The 18978-nt window shown below is 39.1% G+C and overlaps 1 protein-coding gene across 2 annotated transcripts in view; it reads right to left on the minus strand.

The window, feature by feature from the left end:
• Positions 1 to 469: 469 nt before the first annotated feature.
• Positions 470 to 18978, minus strand: part of LOC119694119 (angiotensin-converting enzyme) — a 156482-nt gene continuing 137973 nt past the window's right edge. For both annotated transcript variants that reach the window (XM_038119719.2, XM_048621728.1), the window contains 10 exons: positions 16261 to 16428; positions 13985 to 14072; positions 7407 to 7547; positions 5068 to 5244; positions 3453 to 3550; positions 3003 to 3291; positions 2710 to 2872; positions 2238 to 2414; positions 2039 to 2152; positions 470 to 1931 (listed from right to left, as the gene is read on the minus strand). In XM_038119719.2, the coding sequence (XP_037975647.2) occupies positions 1397 to 1931; positions 2039 to 2152; positions 2238 to 2414; positions 2710 to 2872; positions 3003 to 3291; positions 3453 to 3550; positions 5068 to 5244; positions 7407 to 7547; positions 13985 to 14072; positions 16261 to 16428 (1950 nt within the window). In that variant the 3' untranslated portion in view covers positions 470 to 1396. The remainder of the gene's footprint in view (positions 1932 to 2038; positions 2153 to 2237; positions 2415 to 2709; positions 2873 to 3002; positions 3292 to 3452; positions 3551 to 5067; positions 5245 to 7406; positions 7548 to 13984; positions 14073 to 16260; positions 16429 to 18978) is intronic.

An 18978-nucleotide genomic window follows, 5' to 3' on the forward strand; every position in this document is an offset into this window, starting at 1 on the left:
ACATCCACCGTACTCTCCGGACCTTGCTCCAACAGATTACCATTTTTTTCGCAATTTGGATAACTACTTGCAAGGAAAAAAATTCAACTCCGATGGGGCAGTCCAAACCGCCTTCAAAGATTTTATTGATTCCCGCCCGAATGGTTTTTTTAGTAAGGGGATTTTTAGTATGAGATGGCAAAAGTGCATACATAGCAATGGTACATACTTTGATTAATTTAATATATTTCATTTAAAAAAAAAACGACTTTATGTTCCTCCTATAGAAAACGCCAATTTCATATGTAAGGACCTAATATTTCGACGCGTAGCACGGACCAACATGATGGCCTTTTGAAACCAAAGTTTCTTTTGTTTCTGGTTTAGTATTGTTGATGCAAATAAGGTTAGATTTTGGCAGATGCAGAATTCCTCGGGTATTTTAACTAGACAATACCTACAAGTTTTGGGAATATTAAATACTTTAAAATATGTATTAAACATTTATTATTTCTTTTTTCGATTCATTCACAATTTATCTAATCCATGCTTTACTGATACAGTAAAAGTATTCTACCTAGTAAAAAAAAACGATTACAACAATGAATAGAAAATTATTGTAATTCAAATATTTGGTTACACAATACATAAGGTACAGTTGAAGGAACAATCATTCAAAGAGTAACAGAAATTTCATTTCAAATCTGGAATTCCCTAATCAAGAAGAGAGAAAAATAGACACTTTCTTTTAGTATGTACCATTATAAAATTACTTAATATTAATGTGTCTCTTTATAAATTTGATCAGTATCCTATATTAGGCATCTTACATCTTAGTAAAAATTGAGACGCATAAGGCACAGCAAAATTACATCTAAAATATAATTTACATTATCATTATAGACACTCTTGGTAACAATCATTATACTTGCAAAATGTGATATGTACAAAAATATTGTATCTCTTTATTATATTCTAAAACCACCATATAAATAGCAAAAACAAAGATTAAACGTAGTTTATTCACGTAGACAAGAGCACAGTTAGAAAAAGTTGATACTTAATACAATTATTAATTGTTTCAACATTTAAAATAACATACACAAACCAAAATAATTAAGTACCTAATATTGTGAATAAATTATTTAAAGTTTTATCAGAAAGACTCTTAAAACACTAATTTAAAATGCTTCGCAAACTTTGTTAGTTACAAAACTTAATACAATTAACATAAAAAGCCCACACAGTAAACATCGAGCTGAATAAATACAATTTAAAACACCATACAGTTAAACCTTATTTTTTCGATATCACTCACTCTGCAAACATTGCATGCATTGGCACCGTTTGGAAACATTGTTCAATATTTATTTTGCATCGGTCTCTAATGTGGTCATTAGAACCGATACTCCTCAAATCAGGCATGTGATGTATCTCTTCTTTGTCTCTCCAGCTGCTTCCTGTGACTGTGACGCTTCTTAGCTATGATTGCTATTAACAAAACAACAACAGCTAGAGCTACTGCAATACCAATCCACCAGTACGTGCTATACGATGCCTCTGCAGGAATCTCATCATGCTCGTTATTGGCCCCGACCGGGTTTTTGATCTCTAGCACACCAACTGTTGACGTTTCTACGCCCTGCTTCATTGGGCCGTCATCTCCAGTATCAATTACATTTTCTAGAATGTTAGCATGGGTATCAAGTTCTACTTCGTTGTCAGCATCTTTCTCGATAGGGATTTCATTTTCAACCGGAGTTTCTACCGGTGGTTCTTCATATTCCATTTCGTTGGTGTCTAAAGAAGGATCAAGTTGGTTATCTAAATATTCATCTAAGAGTCTGAAATAGTCGGTAAGTGCTGTGAACTCTAATCCATATTCACGTTTGGCCAATAAGTCACTAAGCATTGCAGGCCATAGCACACCATATCCTCTGCTCATGGCTTCCCTGTAAAATATTCAAAATAAGAAAAAGTTAGGAGACTAAATAGTGTTGAATAATGTTTTAAGGTTTATGTAAGATAAATAAAATAACCTAATACAATAATAACTTACATCAAGCGACTATTGTCCACCGAAACATGTTGGGCCAGATCCGCATCATCCGAAATAAGCTCTTCAGCAAATGTCTGGTAAATTTGATACTTCAAAATAAGTCCCATAAATTTCCTGAAATAGTTATAATGCAATCAATTATACGTGAAATGAATCATTGCACAATGTTAACAAATTTTCCATTTTTAAGATAACATACCCAAGAAATGGTTTGTTGAATGTGACGTGAGGATCGCTTAGTAACTCCACATCAGCAGAATCAACTAAAGAGAAGTTTTTACGGAATTCACTCCAACTGCTTACGACTTTCGAAGATGTTATGGATCCCATCAAGACTTGAAGTCTCCACTCGTCAGCTGCTAAGTAGTAGTTTAACCTGTAATAAAAGTTGTTTTATTTAGCTGATACCTATTATTAGGTCATCAAAGTGTTTATGTCCGATGTTAGGCAGCCATAGACCATTTATCGTATTGTAATAAAATGTAGGCCCGTTGTTGACCGAAACTATTAATTTCATCTGAGAAATCTATGTGTATGACAATCTTTAATTATTTTATGATGAACAACTTATACACGAGTGATTGAGATTAAGTAATATTTTTACGAGAATACCTTCGAAGGCAATGCGGACCTCGCGAGAATGCTGGTCATATTAAAGTTTTCTCACTTACTTTGGTAAATCTCTTAAGGCGATAATCAGCTGCAGAACTAGTCGATGGTGATTGGGGTTATTCCTATAGTTGAACCTTTCTAAAGGATAGAGTCCAGCTCGGTTCAAAGCGTGGGGCGTTAATGAGAGTAACGACGCAAATCCAGGAATTGCTTCGTATAAAGCTGAAAGAAATAAGATTTTTATAGAGAAAATTTTATTTTGTAAGTACTTAACTTTAATTTTTTTTAAACTATCTTCTTTGATTTATTTGATATCGATTTTGATATTATTTAGTTGTATGTTTTTAGTTACCGGAATATCTGTTGGCATCTCTGAGTACGTATGTGTTGTTGCTATGCAAGGCGGTGACTTCTTTATATTTTATCTTCATTACAGCTTCATGGGCATCCATGTAGTTTGCTATACTAACATCTTTGCATGTATAAATTTTAACGTTATTAGGCTTGCAAGAATCTACGAGGATGGGTGGACACTGTCCATTAAAATTAGATTCAGTCCATAGTTGGGGTTCTAATGGTCCAAAATTTAGTTCTTCTATTAGTTTAGCTGCTCTTTTGTATGCCTTCTCACCACCCAAATTCTGAAATATGTTTTGTAACTTTAGTAAAAACCTCATATAAAAGGACCAACTGGTCACTTTTTATAAAAAAATATATTTATTAAGTTAAGGTTACAAATACGTCGATATTAACTATGAATAAATGAATAATAATTTGTACTCAAGAATTAAACAGTCTTTACCTTTAATTGGAGATTTGCATGAAGTTTTTGATAAATATCTGCATGTTTCGGCAATAGCAGCTCTATCACATTCGACCAATCATCGCCCGTCAAGGATTCTGAAACAAACAAAACATTTAAATGTCACCTAAGAAAGTAGATTTTATGGAGTTTTAAATACATTCTGAAATTGAAAATTACTCAATTGGTTGTTAATATGAAATACACATGACTATACATTAGTACAGTGTACAATGTATATTGCTATATTGTACAACTTATACACGAGTACCTTCATAAGAAAATACGAATGTTGCTTCAGTATCCAGAAAGATATTCAGAATACTCTTTACTTTTTTCCTAGATATTATATGGATACTATTCAATTAATTTAATTATCCTCTAGCAACAGATAGGTACTAAAACCTCGTACCGTCTTTATCTCATACATAGAGAACGAGAAGCAACCACTACATAGCTGTTATTATTTCCCCGGGGAAAGCTAATAGACCTAGGCGAACCTCTTCAAGTATTTTATTAGGATCTCAAGGAGATTAGGTTGCTACCATCCGCCTTTGGGGAGTTTTAAAACTATAAAGCGCATGGTTTTATCCCTGAGGCATGCCGTACTGGCTACACTTTACTTCGTCGCAAATTGTTTTCGCTTAGTTCAGAGGTAAACCTCTTTGTTAGAAAATAGTCATACATGTTAAATGAGCTGCCTCCGTTTTGAGCGTTTAGGAACTGAATTGCTTTATTCAATGTGAATCGTTTTGAGGGACTACATTTTATTTTCGTTCTTAATGTTATTTATTTGAAGAAACACACTACAAACATAGGTACAGTAATAAGTATAATATTGCAAGAATAGCAGGTCAACGGTCCCGATCTATATCAGTATCTGATTAAAATATTATGGTAAGTATAAAAAAAAGTGCTATTATTCCACCCTAATTAACGTAAATATAAAAATATTCAAAGGGTCGGTATTTCGACAGGAAATTAAAAACCACTTATCCGTTAAAATTACTGAAATTATTAAACACCAAAGTAAAACTCAAACATCCTAAGTAAACAAAGTAGGTTCAGTAAACACAATATTTAACAACGTTTACTTCTGTTTGGCGCAAAGAGATAAAACTTCAATTAAAATCTCCTTGCTGATACGTATCTTTATACCTTTTTTGCCACGACTACGTGACTGCCCAACGTAACAAAACAACACTGAAAAACTTCATACAAAGCTGACCAAATAAAGTGTCCCTAATTACCCGCAGTGGCACGCGAAAGAAATATCTAACAACGCAGCTATAAAGTCACCCACCTAGCTCACCGAGTTAGTAAGCTTAAGTGGCAGTGGGCTGGTCACATCTGTCGAAGAACCGATGACCGATGGGGTAAACGTTTTCTGGAGTGGAGGCCGCGACTAGGCAAACGTAGTGTGGGACGCCCTCCGGCTAGATGGGGTGACGACTTGCGAAAGGTGGCTGGTTGTGATTGGATGCAAAAAGCTAAAGATCGCATCCAGTGCGTGCTTTGGGAGAGGCCTACGTCCAGCAGTGGACTGCTATAGGCTGATGATGATGATGATGATGATGACAGATATAAAGCTCACTGCCGCATTAATGTGACTTACTGAGCAAATGAACCGGTATTGGCTTCCCAATGGCGTCCTCTCCTCTCAATCGAAGTGACACGTATTTTTGCAGCTTCAAGTACAATGGCTTCACTTGGTCCCAGAGCTCACGCGCCTTCAGCAGACCTCCCTCGTACTCCGCCAGAGAGTCCCAGTATTCTTCCACTGTTGTGTAATCTGTAGAAAAAAAACAACGATTTATTTTTCTACAGCTCCGTGTCCACTGCGGCCGCGGCACGGGTCTGTTATCGATTATCGACTTACATGCGCGTTCTACCAATTACAGTGCCATATTTATAACGAATCGCAATATAGTGACGTTTATCTACGTCGATAAGGAACCCGTGAAGCAGGGCTTGTGTACTAGCTGCTAGTCATTGAGCTTTTTTTACAATTTCATTTAAACTATCCGATTGAAAATCACTTATAGCTCACTCGCTGGCTTTAACTCGCCGATTGGCAGCTAGTAAACTATCCCATGCAGTGTCGTCGAACTTACAATTAGTTCAATGGCAGTATGGATAAATAGAAAATACCTATATATTATATATATTTTAATTGATTAATTAACAGCGAAGCAGAATGACGACCGAATGGCGTAGTGGTTAGTGACCCTGACTACTGAGCCGATGGTCCCGGGTTCGATTCCCGGCTGGGGCAGATATTTGTTTAAATACAGATATTTGTTCTCGGGTCTTGGATGTGCCCGTAAAATGGCAATAGGCCCGCCCCCTATTACATTGGGACTAACATAACACTCTGGCGAAAAGTGGGTGCAGCAATGCACCTCTGCCTACCCCGCAAGGGAGTACATTAGTACAAGGCGTGAGTGCGTGTTTTTTTTTTTTAATTAACAGCCATAAATCGTAATAACCCTTGTTCCTAGTAGTCATATCGAAGCACTTATTACCTGCCGTATTGATTTCTAGAGGTAGAAGTGAGCCCTCATATTAATAGCTTACCTACGCCAGGGCAAATGAAGAACGTCTATTTATAGTAAAAGGAATTATAACAGAAACCTCAACTGAGAGTATAGGTACAAGTTTAGTCTCAGGCGTGTATTCTGTGTATTACACGCTAACCTAATTAGTTTTTGGTACTTTGAAACGGATGAGATAGCCAAGTGTGGTAACATTGTGGATTATTATGATAGGTCAGTGGTCTAATTAATACTGAAGTAGCAGTTTCAGTGGAAATTGAATAAAAGGTTATACAGGCTGTTGTAAAAATGACATACTAAGCCGAAAGGGGGTGACTCAGGTATTCATCCTAAACAACTTTTGTTCTAGGAGTTTAAAAAATACACGAAATAATGATTTTATTTTTCCTTTTCCATATAAACTTTGTTGGTCATGTGAATTTTTGCAATGGAGAACTTTTTTTTTTCGTGATATTACTATACTGCTGCGTCGATATCTCTGGGTACCTCGCCACTGGCAGTAGGTGAGGATTTCCGATACCTCGGCTCCCTTCTACAGAGTGATGGAAGTATTGACAGGGATGTGACGAGACGAATGAATGCGGGATGGATGAAATGGAAACAACTCACCGGCACGACGTGTGATCGCAAGATGCCAATTAAGATCAAAGGCAAAATATATAAAAGCGTCATAAGGCCGGTGATGTTGTATGGGGCTGAGTGCTGGGCAACCAAAGTATGCGATGAGAAAAGGATGCATGTGACAGAGATGCGAATGTTGAGATGGATGTGTGGGGTTACAAGAAAAGATAGAATACGAAATGAGTATATAAGGGGAAGTATGAAAGTGGCTCCTATAGTGGAGAAGATGAAAAGCCATCGTCTTTCTTGGTTTGGGCATGTCATGAGAAGAGAAGATGATTATGTTACAAAGAAAGTGTTGGAAATGAGACCCGAAGGAAGGCGCAAGAGAGGAAGACCAAGAAAGACGTGGCTTGATTGCGTGAAAGAAAATATGAGACAGTGTGGAGTGAATGAGGATATGACAGGGGATAGGGTAAAGTGGCGTGACATGACCAACAAAGCCGACCCTAAATAAGGATAAGGCAAGGAAGAAGAAGAAGAAGACTATACTCGTTGAACCAAATAGAAGTTGTTTAGAAAGGATACTAAAGCGAAAAAGGGTGGCCCTATTCGGCTTAGCCTTACCCTTAGGCTTACCCTTGCAACACCCTGCATACCTATCTCTGTATTTATAATATTATTTAAAAACGCTGAAATGGTTTTTATGTATTTTGAAACATCTTGTTTAGCGATACCACACACAACTCAGGTGTCGCTACTGTCACCAACTAATAAAAAAACTTTAAAAAAAAGTTGCAATCAACAAGAAAGAGTATAACCCTTTTAAAAAACTTACTATACTCCTTGGAGGCATTCCTAAGTAGTGGCAGGATGTGTTGCCGGTATTCGTCGAGGCTCGGCAGCTTCTGTTCCCACGAAGCCTTCATCCGGCGGAGGGTTTCATCATCATGCTGCAGGGTCAGGCTTTTGTGGAGCTCTGGTGGAGAGGAATGAAGTTGGGTTTACTATTGTATGTTTTGGAGTTATCTAAGGAGGCCTCTCAATGCATGTAATTAGAAAATATTTGCATTTTATTGCCTCATATCTTAATACCAAAAAGTTTTTAGTATTAAAAGTGTAGACTTTCAAGCACCAACGAGTGAATATTTTTTTCTTAGCAATTATTCATTGCACCTACAAATGTAGTTATATTTAAATTCATTGTACCTAACTAAATTTTTCGTGCACATATTAATTTGTATTCGCAACCTTTCTGTTCAGAACAAGTTATTTCACAGAGACTATTGGCTTTAAAATTCTCTATTATGTAGTCTGAGCCTATCTGAAACCTAGTTAAACATTGTGAGATATGGCGTTTCGACTTTCTCCGTGTTCGGCATCATAAGGGTCACAGTGACAGTTAAATAAAGTCCATTTTTCTCTCCACCTTTAGTTTGCAAGGTGCGGGTGCCTATATAAATAGAGTGAGTCGCCCGCGCGCCTCAGTTGGTTTTTGATTTTTGAAGTGAACACTTCGGCAAAATGGCTCAATGTAGCCACGGTTCTCGTCGGCTTCGCTCCGACGGGGAAAAATATAATATTGAATTTGCGGAGTCCTCGCTGCCGGGAGCTGTAGCGTGATGCGGACCAGGCGGCGTGGGGCCTGCCGGCTGCTGCGCACGCAGCCATTGCTGAGGATTTCGCAACGAAGGTTTGAGTTGATAAGCCGTGAGTAAAATGCTATTATTTACTGCTTTTAAAAGCTCAGCCACTGGTCATAATGCTCCGGCGCTTGGGGTTTTTATCCCACGCAGTAGGGTCCGATTCAATAGTCGTGGTGATGATTGATCACATATTCCGGTCCTACTAGTGGCGCTTGAGCTAGATACTTACATAAATGACCGCTTTTAGTAAAGCATATGTTAATTTTATACAGGAAAAAATTATAAAAATATATTTTTCTACCCTCAATTTCTAATATTTTTAGAAAACAGTTGATAAAAACTTTACTATTACAATAATGCACTTGATTATAGCTTATGTAAGGCTTTACAAACAGGAGCTTTCCAGGACCATCATAGGATTTTTTACAGGAAGCACGTGGCTCCGAGTTTCAGTATGTTGGGACATTGTGGCATGTGCGGCGAGTAATGTGATCCGCCGGTACCTACCCGCTGAGGGTAGGCAGGCCGATTCGGTGAAATTGAAGTTTCGTGTAACCTGCACCCGGCCCTGTGCTCCCGCGCTGGCCGCCGTCTCGTGGCACCTGCATCGCAGCGTACACCCGGCCCTGCGCTCCTGCCCTGGCCACCGGTTCGTGCCACCTGCATCGCAGCATACACCCGGTCCTGTGCTCCTGCGCTGGCCGCCGTCTCGTGCCACCTGCATCGCAGCGTACACCCGGTCCTGGCCCTGGCCACCGGTTTGTGGTACCTGCATCGCTGCATAGACCCAGCCATGCACTCCTGCCCTGGCGGCTGTACACCCGGTCCTGGCCCTGGCCACCGTTTTGTGCCACCTGCATCGCAGTGTACACCCGGTCCTGGCCCTGGCCACCGGTTTGTGCTACCTGCATCGCTGCATAGACCCAGCCATGCACTCCTGCCCTGGCGGCTGTGTTGTTCCACCTGCATCGCTGCGCACACCTGGCACTCCTGTTCTGGTTGCCAGATCCAAACGCCCCCTGTCTGGGAAGAGATTTTATGCTCAGCGGAAACGCCTGCACTATTGCTAGCACGGTCATCATCGTCATCAGCCATCATTATGAGTGACTTATCTAGAAGGTATCGAGTAACGTGCGCTATTCATCAGTGATTTTGGCATATGCAGACGAACGTTTACTGCCAACGTTGGTCATGTTAGCCATACAAGGGCACACCAACGAAGCCTGAGTAACCACCTGCAGTCGCCGTAGCCACATCGGCATGGAGGACGACAAATCGGGTAACGTGCACCGTTTCTAAAAGTGTTATAGCACTTCAATTTGATGCCTCCGCTGAGGTATCCTGTTAAGCATCTTTCTTCTGAACTGCCCAAAGTGACCTGTAGACTGCTCCTGGGGATAGTTGTTCAATCAATTTTTTTTATTTTTTATTTCGATGTCTCTTCTGAAGAAACTGTCTAATGCAGCTTTTGTTCTAAACTGCCTAAAGATCATTGGATTGATCATTGCTCATGGGAATGGTGACGCACGGTAAGTACAGGAGCGTTACTCTATACTGATGAGAAACGAACGAACGAGAGCTGTCGTTCAATCGGCACGTTTAATACATACAAACAGATAGAGCGGCTCGCGCCGCAGTGCACTGAAAGTTCGTTTTTCGTCATATAAAGTGACCCCCCAGACACTATCTTTAAGTGTCATGACACATCGGCAGATTCCAGCTTTGAGTCTTTTCTTTTCTCGGCTGTGAGCAAAGTGAATCCCACCGGCGAGTGTTCAACCTAAAAGCACTGAGCTAATTCCTGATTTCGTGAAAGTCGCTGTTGCTATACCATACCGCTTCTCAAGTTACCGAACTTATTATGATCCTACTGTCGGGTGATCATGATCAGAGTGTCATCGCGGTTTCTGAGTGGCACCACATTAGCTGTCTTCCTTATGTCCCAGTGGATTGTGAGTGTGTATCCGAGCTCTTTGTTGAAAAATGCGTGAACCTCCTACGCAGCAGCTGTCTACTATATATATAGTTGTGTATCGAATAAATCGAGTAACGGTGCTCTTGCACGAGACGACTACCTTTTGGTAAAATTATAACTTCCACTATTCTGGGAACATGCATATACCTACTGTGTACTGTGTATCACATTACGTGTAGCCGCAGCCTTACTCAAATTACTGGGCTAGATAATAAACAGTGGCAGTCGTCATTAAATTTCTATGAATTCATCATTTGGAGCACAATTCAAAGGATGAACGTACCTATTCATGCCTAAACGGCTTCTCAATGAAAATGTATTTTTAATTCGATTCTGGCGCAAACGTTTCATAACTATTTTTTAACACTGTATCTGCTGAAACTTCTTAGACTGACTGGTGCAGACGTGCCGTTTTCACAATTCCATTTTGAGTAATCCTCAACTTTTTTATGGATCTTTCAGTTAGTTACGTAACTAGTTACCAAGTAAAATGTTTGTACTCGCATCTGATTGGAGCTCTCTGGTATATATATCTACTAAGCTAGTACAGAGTTATAACCGGGCAGTGCTGACGTGGCGTCGTGGTAGCTGCTTGATTTATTAGAGTTTGCTGAAAACTTTCAAAATAAGTAATAATTATTAGTCATAACTCTTCGCAGTTCTTTCAGAATGCAATATCAGGTCGCTGAAGTAGGTAACCTTCCTTAGCTGGACAACAACAACAAGCCTTTTTGTTTTGAAGAATGTCATAGTTATTCACCGTTCCACTGTCATATCGATGTCCAAGGACTTTTTCTTTGGTATAGCTTACTACCTAAGTTTACCTATAGATAGCCGCAAGCTATCTGCTGTTGGCGAACTGTCAGTTCTGATTGATAAGTCAGGCTCGAGGTGGCTCGTCCAACTGTCCATGTTCCCGCCACCATGATTGTTGCTTCCACAGATTAGAGAGTCTATGTTGGCTGTCGTTGCATCAGGTCTGATCAGGTACAACTAACATCTTTACGTACCATCTTTATTTTATCGAGCTATTTTATTTTGTGTTGTCTTGGTTGACTTGGTTGAATGGTTTTAAAATTTAACCTACAACAATGTAAGTAGGTACCTAGTGTACCTACTTACGTACCTTTGAAGTTGCAACAAGGCGAAGCCTAAATTAAGGTTTTGGCCGGGACCTACCCTTAGTGTTGACGAACATACCTAAAGGTGACCTTGTTAATGTTTTTCATATGAAGTACTGAACATTTTACTTATCCTGGTGGCATGACTGATCATTTACTTACCCAGTTAAGACATGTTAGCCGGGTTTCATTTATCAACTATTATAATTGTTATTGTTGTGTTAATCAATCGTTATTAATTGATGTCATCTACCAAGGAATGCTGCCAGAGCTCATAATATTCACACCATGATGATACAGAATGATAGTAGCCCACAAAATCGGTACAAAGGCTTATAAAATAACTTTCCTTCCTAGTAGGACTGCACAGGAACTCGTTAACCGCCGAGTTAGTTAGAATACAAAATTAGACTGTGTGTTACTTGTCAATCTAGAATATGAATATGGTGACCTGCATCGTGTTTTGAAAAACTGAATACTTAGTTATCCGCCAGTGTCACAGCCTTCATCTAATCTTTTCCAGTAGCTGATGAGGCTGAGATATTTAGTAAAATTATCTTCCCTTCAAGCACCACTCCTCGTTCCAAGGACTAGATGCCGCGCCAGGTGTTGCAGGTCGTGTCGTCGTACGGGGCTGACTGAGCAGGTCCACGAGGCTCCAGGGTCGGCTGCTGCATTTCTGAGGTCAGTCCAGAATTACATACCCTAGTCAGCATGTGCTGGCCTGAGCCCCAGCGGGCTGGATCGATATTCTACATTTTACAGCTTTTAAATATTGTTGCAAAGTATTTCACTGGTTCCATCCATTCGGCTAGTGTATGTTAAAAATATTGCCTTGACAATAACAAGATTTTGATTAATAATTACTTATAAGTATTGCTTTCGAAGAGGCACTGTGTGTATCCATATGTATAATACCTACCTATATGAATAGGTACATACCTTCCATAACTTTCTGACAAGTCAGGAATAATAAGGAAGTACTTAAGTCTTATGTATACTTATACCTTTCTTTTTAGTATATCTACTACCTAGAAATCTATGCATTATAAATTTATAGATTCAAATATTTATCTACTGATATACTCATCAGTAGCTTATGGGTCACAGTTGGTTTTCTCTCCACCATGCGATAATAAACACATCTCACAATGTCCCACTGACGGACACTGACTGCATTTGACGTCCTCCACACTTTTAGAAAAAAATCACAACGTCGAATGCAGTCCCCACTCTTTTTCTAATTATTTCAACAACGGTCAATGCAGTCCTGTTTTACCTAGAGTTTGTATGAAGACCATCTTGTTGTGCTTTATTTGACAGGATTTCAAAGTGATATGTGCACCCAGAGTACCTTTTTTTCACACAGCAATAAGTTTTCATACAGAAAAAAGTGTGGACTCATACGCACACAACGGTCACCGACGTCGTGTTTTCTTTACTGCGTCTAGGCAGTGTGCCGGCATGTGCACCAGCAGACCATCACTCAACTCCCATACAAAAATGTTGTGCGTTTTTATGAGTTTCACCGTTAATCTAGTGTCCATCAATGTGTTAACTAGGTTTCAGATAGGCTCAGACTACATAATAGACGCATTTTTCCTGAAATAAAAATGACATATTATGTATCTAGCCTATCTGAAACCTAGTCATTTCTGCATGGTGATATTACAACTGAGGCGCGCGGGCGACTCACTCTATTTATATAGGCACCCGCACCTTGCAAACTAAAGGTGGAGAGAAAAATGGACTTTATTTAACTGTCACTGTGACCCTTATGATGCCGAACACGGAGAAAGTCGAAACGCCATATCTCACAATGTTTAACTAGGTTTCAGATAGGCTAGATACATAATATGTCATTTTTATTTCAGGAAAAATGCGTCTATTTTTTCTACAATCCTCACAGATGAAAATCCAAATTAAGTTTTTTGAGGATTTTAAGCTTTGTAAATATTCAGGTTAATACGATTTATATTATTTTAGTCTCATAATTTTCTATTCCTTAATGCTACGAATCTGCACTGAAAACATTAGGTATTTCATGCGCAGTTTACAACAATATAAAAATTCTTATGTGCAACAATATTATCAAGTTTCTAAGGATGGGATAAAGACTCATCAAACTAACTTTATAGTATCTTTCTTGGCCATCATATTTTTATAATCGAAGTGGTAAAAGCTGTATGGCCGATAAAGGCACATCTGTGGCCACTTAGACTCGAGTTTCGGCCATTCAGAAGTTATGTCACAGTTACCAACCCCTTTAAACGTTTTTCAGTTTTATAAGAGCCATAAATCTTCGCTGGCTTTTAGAAATAAAAAAATATCACACGAAAAAGAAAAATGCCTCTTTTGTCAGCGCTTTTGAACTTCTTTATTTTATTGTAACTAATTTTTTAATGAGTTTAATTAGATGCCAAGGCAATGAATTGAATAATGGACAGAATAAATAAAATCTGCGGATTCAATAGCAGTAGAATTCAGAACTTTTCATTGCCAGGTCATATCAGAAGTGAAAAGAAAACCATCCATCTTTTTATATTCCCTTTTCCTTCCATTATTATTGGACGCGATAGAAGCGCGTTAGAATTCTTCGGAACGTTCAAAACGTTCATCACAGGAATAATGGCCACGGTTCGGAACACACGCAAAATCAGGTCAAACGTCTTACCTCTTAAAGTACAATTTGCATTGCTTCCGCAGTCGTAGTCGGTTGCATATCTTAAATTATGTAAAGCTGTGTCCCCGAATGTTACCAACTGTGAACAAGCAGAAAGATTTAGCAAGAATACTGGTAGCATTTTTGGCATGCTTACATAAGTCTCGGTTACTATAATTTTGTTAGCTAGTTAAGGTTTATTAACATTTACAAACCGGCACCGACACATTAGCAATAAAAAATCCGTAAGCAGCGTTGCTCGCCTGTCAAACATCTGTCAGTACCATACAAGTTAGGTCAGATTTGACCGCGAGCGAGATTACTAATGTTCGGTGGTGGTAACCCCACAGGAATGAACCACTGTATTTTTTTAATAATAATATGGTTATTTTTCCCAATATCAGGATAAAGGCTACCTGGGTAGGTAATTGCAGAGAGTGACAGAATGTGTTTTATCCCACAGATAGCCACTATCCAGACATTGTGAAACAGCCCCTTAAACTGTTATAATAATAACAAACGAAAGAGCGCTTTCTCTTTTACTTCCTAGATTTACAATAACTTTACAGTGGCTGCATTTTATAGCGCAAAATTTCCATAAATAAACGAAAATCTATTGCTGGAATAGAGGAGCTAGACTTTACTACACAAATATGAATTACCATGTATGAATAATGGGGGTATTAATGCATATTTACATGTAACAAGGGTTGTCAAGCGGTGACCACGCATCATTAATGAAACCGTATTCAAAGCGGAAAATGGCGGCCAAACCATCCGCAATGATAATAAGAGCATATTTGGAATATGGAGTTAGTATTAGGTATGGAGTTAGTTTTACGCAAAATAATTTGAGATAGTGTATGATGGAATCAAACTGGTAGGTTTTAGGCTACCTCATTAGTATTTAACACCTGTAAAACTAATGAATGCAATAAGTTCTAGAGTATTGAAATGTACCTACCTAGCAGCCAATAAACTAGTGAAATTTTTTAAAGGCGATGATATTTATTATCTTAAGGGACTTTTATATTAGTTCATGTAGGTTTCACAAGCACTATCACTCTTTATCGAAGATACTAAAATGGACTATAATAATAATATGTTTAATAGGCACACTTAAATAAAAATATACTTTTGTTTTTCTAGATTTATAACAGTTTTGGTATTTAAAAACTAAAGGGATCGTATGTGGCAGGCTTATCGCTTCTACGCAGCAGTGAAATCCCCTAATCTGTCTCTAGTGTTTGAAATAGATTATTACTTGGTCACCAAAAATAGTATATTGACGACATGAAAGTAGAAAAAAAAGCGGAAGGAATATCGCTAACTAAAAACTGAAGCACCCTATGATGATGTCCTCCTCATCGTGATCCGATGACGGCGACCTCAGGGGCTAGTAGGACTTCTTCGGCGGTGGGCGCGAATGTGACTCGCGAAACCCAGCTTCGTGGCAAAGGTCCGGTTACAAGCATTGCAGAATAGTTCGCCACGGCCGTTGTAGGTGTAGTTGTAAGTGGGCTTCGGACGAGTCTTGCGCTGCAGGCGGTTGGAGTCAAGAGTTTCTAGTCGGGCTTTTTCGAACTCATTTACTCTGGAGTGGACTGTGGAGCGCCATTTGTTGCGATTGTGGGCTGCTTTTTCCCAGCTGTCAGGTGGAATGCCAGAAGCAGTTATATGCCTTTTCAGAACATCCTTGTATCGCAAGTGCTGTCCGCCAACTGTTCGCGCACCTTTTGAGAGCTGGGAGTAGAAGACGGCTTTTGGTAGTCGATCGTCCTCCATACGTACCACATGACCACACCACCTTAGCTGCGCTTTCATGAGCATGGCTTCCATACCCTGCATTTGTACACGCCTTAGCACTTCCGTGTTTGTCACTCGGTCTTCCCAGTTTATCCTCAAGATAGTACGCAGGCACTTCATGTGGAAGATGTCAAGCTGCTTTATATTTCTTCTATAGAGGCACCAGGTTTCGGAGGCATACAGCAAAATGGGAAGGACCGTCGCCTTGTATACAGCCAACTTAGTCATCAGTTTTAAATCATGAGATTTCCACACCCGTTGGTTTAGTTAGTAAGTCACTTTCATTGTTACGACGAGCCCGACACACACACATTCATAGTCAAAGTAAGTCAGTTACCGCACCCACGCACCCACACACTCTCATGTCGCCGCCATTATGGTGCTTCAGTGTTTTAGTAAGCGAGATTCTTTCCGCCATTTTTTCTACTTTCATGATTGACGAGAATTAAAAAAGAAACTAAAGAACTTCAAACAATACTCACTCGGATCCACTGCTCAGTATCCAGCATGGTATCTCCCGGCTCCAGCAGCAGCTTGACCTTCCTCCTCAAGATGTCGTCATTCGGAGACAGCATGTGTGTGGTGAGAACGCTGCGGATCTCGTGGGTCTGCTTCTTGGAGAAGATGCCGTATACTTTGTCTCGCTCCAACTGCGGACGAGGAAGGGAGATAATGTGATTATCTGTGGTAGTTATGATTCTGTTTGGCGGAGATGGAATGGTAGATTTGTGGAATTTATTTATAATGTGCAGATTTATTATTCGTAGTACATATAAATTAATACTACCGAGTGATGATAATAATTATGATGACTTGGTGATGAAATGGATGGTGATAAAAAGAGTATTTAAAAAACATTCATAAGAAAATAGGTTGTAACATATTTTTTTTTCGAAGTAGGTACCCTACTTAAATTTGGTCTTAAATTTCTTTTAGGTGGTGTTAATAAAAATATACCTTTAATTTAACCCAACTTAAATATATATAACCACTATAGCGCACAAAACGTCGCTAAGTAAGTTTCCAACGACATACTAAACGGAAAATCGTAAAAATATGAACGACCCATTCCTTATCTTACAACATTCTCTAAAACTGCTAGTCGGAAGCATTAAAACTAGTTATTTTACTATCATGACCATAAAAGACAATGAAAAGCTATTTTGTATTCGTCATAAACAATGAAGCGAATGAGACTAACGGGATGCACCCAACGCATGACTGAAAAATGCTTAAACTGTTATTGCCAAACAAATGAATTAGTACGAGTAGGAAGCTTACTGCCAGTTTCAATAACTACCAGTCATCGGCAGGTCTAGTATAGGTTTGATAGTATGTCGAAAACTATAAAAGTTTACGTTTTCTCGCATACTTAGTGGCGCCTCTAATGGAAACTATCATGAAACTTTTGACAGATAATGTATTCAGATGACAGGAGAAAACGTAAACTTTTTTCGTCTTCATAAATAGCGAAACCGGTACTTGAGGGTCTGTAGATAGAGTTATTGAAACTGGCAGTTAGTAAGGTAAGGCCTGGGTCTCCTATTTACGCCGTAGATCGCGTCCAGCGTCACGCCGTAGGCCGCGACACAATGCTCATTATGTCTACGCGCCAACGTCGGCGTGTGAGGGAGACCGCATCAGTACATTTCTATAGTGAGCATCATGACGCGGCCTACGGCGTGACGCTGGACGCGATCTACGGCGTAAATAGGAGACCCGGGCCTAACGGTCCACATATCGGAATCGCACGGACATCGACGGACAACATATTATTATCGCGTTCCGTATTCTTTGTATATATAGGAATTCACACAAGTGCGCCTACTTCATCGGCATTGCCGACGCCGGTTCTCCATACATTTGACAATCCGCTTGGACCAATATGTACGATACTGACACACACACAGTAGTAAATAAGAAAGTAGGTTTTAGGTAGCCCTTAGAGCCAACTTTTTCCATGTCATGTCCCCACTAACAATAGCATAGAATCCCAATGATGAAATTTGTAAGTAGGTATAACAGTCATTTTAATATATATACAAAGGTAGGTCTTTTGTATATATTAAAATGACTGTTATATACTTCTCGAGTCTGTTTATGGGGATTTCAGCTTGGCGCTTCCTAACTGAGTTTAGTTCCGAGCCGTGCATATTGGTTCAAAGTTCAGAAGTCCAAGCTAAAGTAGATTGTTCCTTGAATCTTGCAAGATTGCTGTATTAATAAGTTGCAGGCTATTTCTGTGTACTTAATATAATATTTATACACTAGCAAGCAATGAAACAGTTCCAGTGACACATGGTACGGCAATGGCAGATGAAACTGCTACCTATGACTGCACTAGAACTAAGACTTAATACTAAGCTAAGATCATAACCAGGGATTAGTTCATCAATTATACGTCATCTCTATATTAAATTCTTGACAGATGTGTCAAAAATCATACAATAATCGCTGGTTATGCTCAAACCCACTATGGCGAAATTGGCACTAAGTAGTTTTTTTTTGTATTGTACAATACGACTGTACGTCCAATATTATGAAATAAGACATTTTAATTAAAATTCCCATTAAAGCCAAGATTGATTGGTAGAAGAGGCACTGAGTACTTAGCACTGTTTAATTTTCTCAGAATCTTCAAAGGGTCCGCTTCCCAAAACTGTCAGAAGAGACGAAGGGTAGAGCTATTTTCTTGTACAGGTATGTCGGTACAGTAGGGACTCGCAGTATTAACACTCTGGAAATTATCCCATCCTTACGTTATAGGGGTAAGGGCTATTTTTGAGCTGCTGTTTTCACTTTAAAATGGTTTTCACTATACTTACCTTTACGGATAAAACAAAGATAAATTATATTGACCCTTATAAGTTCCTGAACATCGCCGCTGCCGTAATCCTTTTTTGGTAGAGTATCTTATTATCTGATCCTGTTACCGGATTTACCCAATACTCATTTTGAACGTTCTCAATATGATTTCAGGAATTCGGTTATAATATCTCTAGAATCTAATATGTGTGTTGTGTAATTATTTCGAAATCCAAGTTACCTAAAGATATCACGAGAAAGTTTTTGAAATATTTAATATTTTTTAGCACAGTCCGTACCTATTTTGTTTATTGCTTAAACATGGAGCACTCTTCACGCAATTTAAACACGTTGCAAATCCATTACGAATCAGCAGAATAAAACATCAGTAAAAG

Source organism: Plutella xylostella, chromosome 6 (genome assembly GCF_932276165.1).
Source record: "Plutella xylostella chromosome 6, ilPluXylo3.1, whole genome shotgun sequence".
In the NCBI taxonomy this organism is placed as follows: Eukaryota; Metazoa; Arthropoda; class Insecta; order Lepidoptera; family Plutellidae; genus Plutella; species Plutella xylostella.